This window comes from Neophocaena asiaeorientalis, unplaced genomic scaffold (assembly GCF_003031525.2).
Source record: "Neophocaena asiaeorientalis asiaeorientalis breed wild unplaced genomic scaffold, Neophocaena_asiaeorientalis_V1.1 scaffold433, whole genome shotgun sequence".
NCBI classification, from domain to species: domain Eukaryota; kingdom Metazoa; phylum Chordata; class Mammalia; order Artiodactyla; family Phocoenidae; genus Neophocaena; species Neophocaena asiaeorientalis.
The window spans coordinates 847539-857308 of NW_020175040.1; the positions used below are offsets into that span (position 1 = coordinate 847539).

The 9770-nt window shown below is 58.4% G+C and overlaps 1 protein-coding gene across 1 annotated transcript in view; it reads left to right on the forward strand.

Moving 5' to 3' along the window:
• Window positions 1-9770, forward strand: part of NUP210 (nucleoporin 210) — a 95383-nt gene that overhangs the window by 75322 nt on the left and 10291 nt on the right. Inside the window, exons 28-32 of the mRNA XM_024763426.1 lie at window positions 447-605; window positions 3334-3425; window positions 5008-5182; window positions 6541-6716; window positions 8657-8877. Coding sequence (XP_024619194.1) covers window positions 447-605; window positions 3334-3425; window positions 5008-5182; window positions 6541-6716; window positions 8657-8877 — 823 coding nt within the window. The remainder of the gene's footprint in view (window positions 1-446; window positions 606-3333; window positions 3426-5007; window positions 5183-6540; window positions 6717-8656; window positions 8878-9770) is intronic.

The following is a 9770-nucleotide window of genomic DNA, read 5'->3' on the forward strand; positions in this document are numbered from 1 at the left end:
TCTCCTGGAGGCTGCCTGAAGCTCATCTAGTGCAGGACAAGGGCCTCCCCCCGACCCTATGGGACCAGAGTCCTGTCCCCAGACTGTCCCCGTGGTACCCGGACGTGTGACTTTTTCACAGACAGCCCACGACGGGGGCTCTGGGGGGGAACACCCCAAGTCTAACATCTTCTTGGTGATTCGCCTGACCCCCCGCCCAGTCGAGGCTCTGAGAAGTCCTGTGTGAGAACGCTGGTTGGCCTAGCCTCTTTCACAGCCTACTGTGAACATGACTCGCAGCACGGGGCGCCCTGCGCTCGTGCTGAGGTGGCCACGGGCTGCAGCCCCCAGGTAGCAGGCCCTGACGGGGCGGGAAGGCAGCAGGGTGAGAGCGTTCAGGCAGCGCAGGGGGTCTGGGGCTCCTGTCCGGCTCTGCCCTTTGGGGACACTTTTGACATCTGTCTCAGGCATCGCTCCGGCTGCCGTCGCAGTACAACTTTGCCATGAACGTGCACGGCCGGGTGAAGGGCCGCACCGGGCTGAGGGTGGTGGTCAAGGCCCAGGACCCCACAGCCGGGCAGCTGCTGGGCCTCGCCAAAGAGCTCTCTGACGAGATCCAAATCCAGGTAAAGGACGGGTGGGCAGAAGCCACCGTTAGCGGGAGAGCAAAGGCCAACCCAGCAGCCCTGCTCCTCCCAGGGGCCTTGTGGGCACGTGTCAGGGGGCTGGGGGTTGGGGCTGGGGGTATGAGGTGCTGTGGGAGCCCAGAGATGGGGTGACCCAGGGCTTCACGGAGGGGGTACGTTTCAGGATTGGGGGGCCTGGCATGTGCACAGGGCTGAAGGTCTGAAGTAGCTTAATGTGCTCCCAGAATAGCAGATAATTCTGAGCTCAGAGTCTGGGGTGCCTTCTTGGGCGAAAAGGCTGGGAAATTGTCTGAGCCGGGCATTCGTTTAGTTGTCTGTATATTTCACAAACATGTGATGCACTTAGCAGAAGCAGACACACTCTCCCCACTTCCCAGGCCGGCTCCCACAAAGCCTGCAGGGCAGGGGCTGCTGGTGCAGCTGCCCTAGATGGGCCCGCAGCCCCGGGGGGTGAAGCGCCCCTGTGGGTCCCAGGGAGTGGGCGGGAGAGGGTCCTGAAAGGCCTCGAGGCATGTGCCCTGGAAGACAGAGGGTGCGACCCATCGTTCACTGATGGAAACCGAGCCTTAGGACGGGAGGTGGCCTGCTCAGAGCCCCTCGAGGGGGCACCCAGCAGGACTCGGACCAGGCAGGACCCGAGCCCAGCCACCCCTATCCAGCCCAGGGCTCGACCCACGTCTCTCTCTCCCACCCCTGCCCCCTCTGGGCCCCTCTGTAAAAACAACGAAGAGCATTTTTAGCTTCAGGGACCCCATTCTGCTAATCTGGGGCTCAGTAATGTCTGGGTTCCCCTAAATTGCAAAGAAAAACTGATAGCAGCCCCTAAGTATCATGAGAAAAGAAATGGGTTCAAGCCCCCTCTTCGGGAAGGAGCAAACCATTCCTAAACCAGGCACATACCTCATTAGGGGCAAAGAAGCAGATTTCAAAGAGAAACGCCTGTCTGCCAACCCCCCTCACCCCTGCCTGCACAGGCATACAGGCACACACACATACACACACACACACACACATACAGACACGCACACAGACACACACACATACAAACACACACACATACAGACATGCACACAGACACACACACAAACCACACACACACACACACACAGACACATACACACATAGAAACACAGAAATACATGCTCTTCCTAGCTGAAAACAAAGGAAGCAAGTTCTAACACCTATCCTGAAATTAAAGACAGGGCTTTGCAGCCGCCAAGTTCTGTGACCTCAGTCAGGTCGTCTAACCTCTCTGCGCCGCGGTGTCCCTGGCTGACAGCAGATGGGTTTTGAGCACATCGGAAACTTAGAGGCGCTGGATCCACCCCACAGAGGTGTTTTATTTGGCTCACTCAGGGCTTTGAAACAATTTTTATTTGTTGCCAACGTTTAAAAATAGGAAGATTTTGTCTAAAAGCCCAGTATGAATGCATGGCATGATGCCACACGGCAAAACCAGCAAGAGATAAGGGCCAACCTCCCATTGATAGAGAGGTGCCCCCCAGTATCACAGGCCCCCCAACCCCGTCGTCTCCCTGGCACCGAGGCCGTTCACCATGGTGCTGGCAGTGGTGCTTTTCTGCCGGTCACATAACAGGAGAGGAAGGTCCCCCTTGTACCTTCATGTCCATCTCAAGAGGGACCACAGAGGTCCATGCCTAAGGAAAGTGGGAGGGGACCTGCCTGTGCGTGTATTTCCCGCGAGATACGTAATCAGTGAGGCAGCTTCACTCTGGGGGCCGCCTGCCTGGCAGAAGTGCTCACACGACTCCAGAACCCGGTCTGGCTCCCAAGGCCGTGCTCCGTGCCCTGTGAGGAAGCACTGCCACTCCGTCGTGTCGCACGAATCCCCCAGCTCTGTGAGACAAGCGTGGCAAGGATGATTACTTCTAGATCCTTTTTACAGATGAGGAAATCGAGGTTGAGTGTACGGTCAGAACATGGCAGTGCGTGGAGGGAGGGGAGTCAGGCCAGTTTCCTCTTGGAAAATCATCCATCAGGTCAGATGATTTTAGACACAGGCCCTTAGGAGCGTCCAGCTGGTCTGATCGGAGCAGAAGCCAGCGGGGAGCCAAAGCTGTGCTTGGCATCTAGGCTCGGATGCCAAGCACGCCAGCAGCCCTGAGGGTCCCTGGAGATAGGTACCTGAAGGGTGCTGGGCGCGTCAGGCTGCGTGCAGAGAGGGGTCTGGAGCCCCAGGGAAGGGCTGCCTCCGTGGCAGGATTAGAGTCCATCCGACATCATCGGGTTTATCGGCTGCTGACCTGAGGTCACCAGGCACCCCGTACCAGTTCTGTGCGGATCCTGCCGGAGCCTGGCAGGCTAGAGGGTGAGAGGCAGGGCTGAAGGGGTGGATCTGGGAGGGGCTTGTAAGGAGCAGCATGTCTCTCTGAGAGGCGAATTGAGAGCTTTCTCCAGGCTCCGTCCTGGCAGCATCACCGAGCAGGACCCTGGGCCCCGTCACTCTGCCGCTTTCCACACACATATGTCCCGAGGGCTCAGGGGAGGCCCGTGCTTCTGTGAAGCAGCCCCAGGGGCTTCACCAGCGCACCTGCTGTCCCTCCTCATTGTGCCTCTTAAAGCTCAGCCACCACATCACCAGCTGCATAACGGGTGCTGGCACCGGCCCCTCTCACCCCTGGAAGACAAGCAGACCCTGGACGTGGTTCCAGGGATCACAGGAAACAAAACTCCCCCTCTCTTCCAGGTGTTTGAAAAGCTGAGGCTGCTGAACCCTGAAATAGAAGCAGAACACGTGTTAATGTCGCCCAACTCATTTGTCAAGCTCCAGACAAACAGGTACGTGACTCAACGCGGCTTCATCCAGGTTGCGAAGCTGTGCTCACATCCGACGGCTCATCTGTCGAAGTCGTCAGGAGCCGTGGGTGCCTCGGGCGAGCTGCACCTCCCTCCTGGCGTCGCGCTGGAAGCGGGTGCGGCCTCTGCCCTCCTCCCGTCACTGTGGACGTCCCCTGCTCATCTGCGGCGTCTCCCCGTGGGTCCGTCTTCTCCCCGTGGCCCAGAACCTCTCATGCTTTCTGCGGACATCCACTGCTTCAGAGGGGAAAAGTGCCAGCCTGGAGGTGTTCAATTTCTCGAATGCCCCTGTGTCTTCAAGACTTGCTGTTCCGTGTAGTCTAGGAGCCGGGGCGTCACCTGGGGGTTCGTGAAAATGTGGATCTCGGCCCCTGCTGGGTGGTGGGGACGTGCACGAACGCAGAGAAGCGGGGTTTTGAAGCCTGCCTGCAAACCTGCCTCCTGCCCGGCATTCTAAGACAATGCTTTGGGTAGTGGTGCCTTGTGTGTGAACTGCGGGTGCAAAGTTGGGCATTGTAAGGACCACTGGAGAGACACACACACGTGGGGGACGCACAGCCAAAAGTGTCAGCTCCCGGCTCCGTGCAGGGCTCTAGGTCAGAGGTGGGTGACAGCCGTGCCCTTGAGGATTCCGGTGGGGAAGAGGGCAGTGTAGAGAGAGAAGGGCTGTAATGAAACAAGGTACTGTTGAAGCCACAGCCCAAAGGAAGGCCTTCCACGCGAGGATCCGGGGAGGCATGCCCCCAGTGGAGATGCTGGAGCTGGGACTTAAAGGATGCATAGGAGGTTAAGAGGCTGGGGTTGATGAGGGAGGAGAAACTTGAGGCAGAAGCAATGACATTTGCTTAAAGTCATCTGCAGAGCGTTTGTGGGGCTGCGGCACAGAGAGAGGGTGAGCGGGGCCAGGCCTGGGAGGCTTTTCCTTCCTTTCTTTCCTTATAACATCAATGAATATGTAAAAGAGCATAAAATACCGCATAATTTGTCTTCTCCCCAGCGCATATTATCAGTAGTTTTCCAAACCACATTCTTAGCGAGTGGCCCGTTTTTATCCAGTTACTGGCCCTTGGAAATAGGACAGGGCAAGGCCATAACTCCCATTTCACAGTTGAGGAAGCCGAGGCCGAGAGAGGGGACACATGTGCCTAAAGATGCACCGTTGTCAGCGGGCTGTCGGGTCTGCCTTTGGGCTCCAACCAGCTCAGAGCCCCATCCTCTTCCCGCTGCACCAGGCTGCCTTACTTCAGCAGACTGAAGCCAGTCTACCGTGGAAGGGTCTTTGACAGCAAGTGCCTGTGCTGCTGAGGGGACCCTCAGCTCCCGCATCCTTCCCTCCCACTGACCGGCTCGTGGCAGGTGCCGCTCTCCTTGGAACCCTTGGTTTTACAAATTAGGTTTCCTGTTGGCAACTGATGAGCTGCAGCGGACTGCGCACAGCGTCCTGGTGCACGGCGGGGCTGAGATTAGGCCTCTTCTCCCGGGAGCAGCGGGACTCCCAAACCCCGGGCCCCTTGCTGTGACACTCCTGCTGTCTGTGAACACGGGTCTGGTTTGTTTTCTGAAGGGATGGCGCCGCCTCTCTGAGCTATCATGTCCTGGACGGGCCTGAGAAGGTTCCCATCGTGCACGTTGATGAGAAAGGCTTCCTGGTGTCGGGGTCCATGATCGGGACATCCACGGTCGAAGTGACCGCCCAAGAGGCTTTTGGGGCCAACCAGACCATCATCGTGGCTGTCAAGGTAGGCTCACGTCCGCCTCCTTTTTGGAGTAATAATATCAGCAGTACTGCTTTCCCCTTGCAGGTGTGTAAGTGAATATACTCACCTTCCAGCCAAGAGATTGTCTGCAAGAGTTTATTAAAGGTCCTAGGTGAGAAGCTGCATCTTCTGGATGTCGGAGCCGAAGATCCTTGGAGATGATTGATGGCAATGACTTCGTCTCATAGATGGGGAAACTGAGGCCCAGAGAGGCCCATGGTTTTCTGGGACTGGCACTCCAGTGTCCTGACCAGTCAGCATTGAATGTGTGTGCTGGCTCTTGACCCAGAAACCATTACATTACAGACGGCACCTCGTAGGATGAGGTGACCCGTCTTACAGGCAAGGAGACCAAGACTCAGAGTGTCACACGGTAATTGAGAGTCAGGCTCTGGGTTCTAGCCCACGTCGGCCTGGCCCCGGTTGGTGTCCTCCAGTCCCAGCCAGCACTCCCGTGTCCCCTTGCCGTTCTGTGCTCCTCAGAGACAGGACTTTCTCCTTGGGCGTCCCTGGGTTGGGTCCTGGGGTTTATCCTGAGCAGAGTTTTCTTTGCACAACTGATCCTCAATGACAGAGAAAATTCACGACCACTGTAATATTTAGATTTTGCTTGGGTCGTGGGCCTATTTCCTTCCTAACATCTTTTTGTTTCAAGATGGGTGTCTAGCAGGGAACCGTCCACCCTAGTTTTCGAGTAAGTGAAAGTGACTGACCACCCATCCTGTGTCAACAGATAGTTTTGAGCCCCAGCTGTGTGCAGGTCACTGCACCACTGATCTTCGTCAAAGAAACTGGGCTTTTTGGGGGCTGGCTTTTCAACCAGGATGGATTTTACCTGGAGTCAGAGAACCAAGTCTGCTGTCTAAAGAGCTTGCTGTCTAGGGTTCCCGAAACCCATCATCCCCTCCTTTTCCCGTCTCCCCTTTAACTGGGGCATCTGTTCCTGGCAGCTCTGTAGCGTACGGAGGCCCCCAGGCAATGCTGCCCCTGCAGTCCGAGCGGGCATTGTTTCTAGTTTAAATGCCTGGAGCCAGGTCCTCCAAAGAAGCTGAGCAGTCAAAGCCCAGAGGATATTTTTGCAACATGAATAATGATGTAATTTGTCACAGCCATGGCTTTTGACTCTTGTGGGTTGGGTTTCCTGAGCGCGAGGCCGGCCGTCATGCAAGGAGGGGGCCACCGTCATGGGCTGAGCCGCTCTTTCCATGACCCCAAGTCGGTCCAGCCCCCATGCCTCCTGAGATGGGGACTGGCTAGGGGCAGGCGTCCGTTCTCGGGAGGGGGCTCTTCAGAGAGGTGTTCTTGGCGCAGTTGTCACTGCATTTGCTCACTGTCCCCAGGTGTCCCCTGTTTCCTACCTGAGGATCTCCATGAGCCCCGCCCTGCACACCCAGAACAAGGAGGCTCTGGCAGCCCTGCCCCTGGGAGTGACCGTGACTTTCACCGTCCACTTCCACGACAACTCGGGAGACATCTTCCACGCTCACAACTCTGTCCTCAACTTTGCAACTAACAGGTAGGGGTGGGCCCCCCTCGTTCCCCACATGAAGTCACGTCTCGATCAGACCCAGATCTGATTCACACAGGTGACTGATGGCCACGCGGAGAGGCCAGCGCCCCTGAGAGGAGAGTTTGTTACTCACAGTTCCCAAGAGCAGGGGGTGCACCTTGCTCGCAGGGCCACGGGGGAAGCACCGGGCTCGGCCAGGCATCAGGAGCAAAGGGAGGCGTGGCCGAGAGTCTGTATTACCGGAAGGCACGCAGTCATTCAGCAGAGGTGCCCCAATGGGCAGGAAGCAAAACCCAGATGTTGGGGTTTGTGGTTGGAAGGTCTGTAGTAAGATTTTGTGCAGCCGTGAAGGCTGGGCTGCAGGGGAGATGCATACAGCCCTGGTCGCTGGGCTGGCCCTGTGGTCAGTGGATGCAGAGCGCCAGTTATACCTGCTACAAAAGCTGGTCAGAGAAGACACACACTTTCCAACGCTCAGGCCCTTCTGCGTGCCGTCTCGCCGACTCCTCGCTGTCACCCATTTGTAGAGGCCCAGAGAGGTCAAGCCACTTGTCCAGGGCCACACAGCCAGGAAGTGGGGTTTGGATACCAGGTCCCATTGGGCTCCAAGGGCAGTTGTTTTTGGCTGGTGCTTCTGAAATACAAATGCAGCCTCAGGCCTAATGTGAGGAGAGAGCGGGTGGTCTCCAGGAAAGAGAGCTGTGGCCTCAGGCTAGACCTGCCCCCATGTCTGAGTCTACTGGAGCAGCGGTTCTCAAAGTGTGGTCCCCAGACCAGCATCATTACCACCGCCTGGGACACTCAGAAATGCACATTCTCAGGGCCCAACAATCTGGGCTGTAACGAGGCCTTCAGGTGATTCTAAAGGTTAGGAACCGTTGTCCTGGGGGACGCAGACCAAGCTAAGAGCAGGAGGGAGGAGCTCCAGACCTAGGAGGAAGGAGGAGCGCTCCAGAGAGTCTTCTCTGGGCGCAGAAGCTCATATCCCGGTGTTGGTGACCATTGCACCGTGGGCTTCGCATGGGCCCTGGAGCAGATGTGTCCCCTGTGGCCCCGTCTCCAGGGCCGGGCCCTGGGAGAGCAGGGTTTGGAGTTGGGCCCTGTTCAAGCCGGGCTCGGCCCTTTATGGGGCCCGTGAGCTTGGGCGGGTCACCCTTCCAGGCTGCTGTGTCCACACCTTTCACGTGGAGAACGTGGCCTAGTCCCCGGGGCCACCAACTGAGGCTGTGGTCGCCAGGGCCTCTGGCATGCCGTGGCGCTCTCTGCACACAGCAGGGCATCCGCCGGTCTGGGGCGAAGGCTGCCCTGGAGGGAACGGCGCCCCATGTCCAGCTCCCCTGCAGAAGTCACTCGGGCCTTGTGTGGCGGGGAGCGTCCATCTCCGAGAGAGCGGTCAGGGCTCGGGGGTGTGGACAGGGAGGCAATGGAGCAGAGACCTTGACCCTCCCCCTGCCCAGCCCAGCCGTCCCTCCGGCCCCGCGGGGGCTGCCGTCACTGAGTGCCCCCCGTGTGCCCATGTGCCGGCTGCTGGCCTGAGCCCTTTCCAGCTGCTGACCGGGTTTGCGGCTCACGTCAAGCCTGTGACGTGGGTACATTGTCAGCCCCGCTCGGCAGATGAGGTAGCGAGCAGGGGCGATGTCACTGGTCCCAGTAACACGGCAGAAGGCAGCCTGTGCCTCCCTGAGTGTCCTGGTTCCCTACTGGGAAGGGACGAGAGCACAGGGTACATCACTTTCCTCTGGGGGGATGGTGACGCTGGCCATCCTGTCTGGGCTGGGGGTCCCCCCGCCCCACCCGGGTGGTGGGTGAATCAGGTCGGTGTGGCCTGCGAGTCCCTCACCCGGGTGACATCAGGGCGCAGTGGGCGGGTGCGGGGGCCCTTCGCTGGCTCCTCCCTCAGAGCTGGGGCCTCTCCCGAGACTGAGAGCCACGTCTCCTGTGCCCAGGGACGAGTTTGTGCAGATCGGGAAGGGCGCCACCAACAACACCTGCGTGGTCCGCGCGGTCAGCGTGGGCCTGACACTGCTCAGAGCGTGGGACGCGGCACACGGCGGCCTCTCTGACTTCGTCCCGCTGCCTGTCCTGCAGGCCATCTCCCCCGAGCTGTCCGGAGCAGTGGTGGTGGGGGACGTCCTCTGTCTGGCCACGGTTCTGGTCAGCCTGGAAGGTACGAGAGATTCTGGCCGAGGGAACCATCTCTGTGGTTGGGAGGTGGGACGGGGCTCTCAGCCCGCTGTGACAGGTGTGCACGTGGAGCTTGGTGATGTTCTAGAGCGGGCGTCGGAAAACTGCTGCGCCGGCCAGAGCCAGCCTGCCGTCTCCTTCCGCAGCAGGCTTTTGTTGGTGCTCGGCCACACCCCTGCATCTCCGTGTCATCAGTGGCCGTTTTCACGCCGCATCTGCTGGCCCGAGTGGTGGCATCAGAGACCCTCGGGCCCACACAGCCCCAAAGACTTACAATCTGGCCCTCTACAGAGAAGGCTGCCCCCCAGGGTTTTCCACCCTTATGGAAACCGTCCACCCCCATAGTCACGAGCCACGGGACCTTGGAAACATGGCCGGTGCAGCTGAGGAGCTGACTGTTAGGTGTTTTGTTCGGTTGTGGTTTCGGCCGCGCCGCACGGCATGTGGGATCATAGTTGCCCTGGTCCCTCGCCCCCTGCACTGGAAGTGCGGTGTCTTAACTGCTGGACCACCAGGGAAGTCCCTGACTGTTCGGTGTTGAGCTTCTTGGCGGGGCTGCTGCATGGGCAGGTGCCTCTAGGAGGGAACCTCAGCCAAGGAAGCCGCAAAGCGGTGGGGCGACTGTCCGCACCAGCCGTGCATCCACGAGCCACACGTGCAATCATTTACTTAATTTTTTCCTAATTGGCTCCCTTGTTTTAAAGCTAATTAAACTCATTGTAGAAGGAAGTTACACGCTGCCTTTAAAGAAAAGCACGTATTATTTGCCACAAATAGAATGTGGTTGTTGAATCCTTTCTTTGCGTTTATCACGTGACGAGATCGGCTCTTCACTGAGGACCGCAGTCTAGTGACAGCTCAGAGTCTGTCACCTCC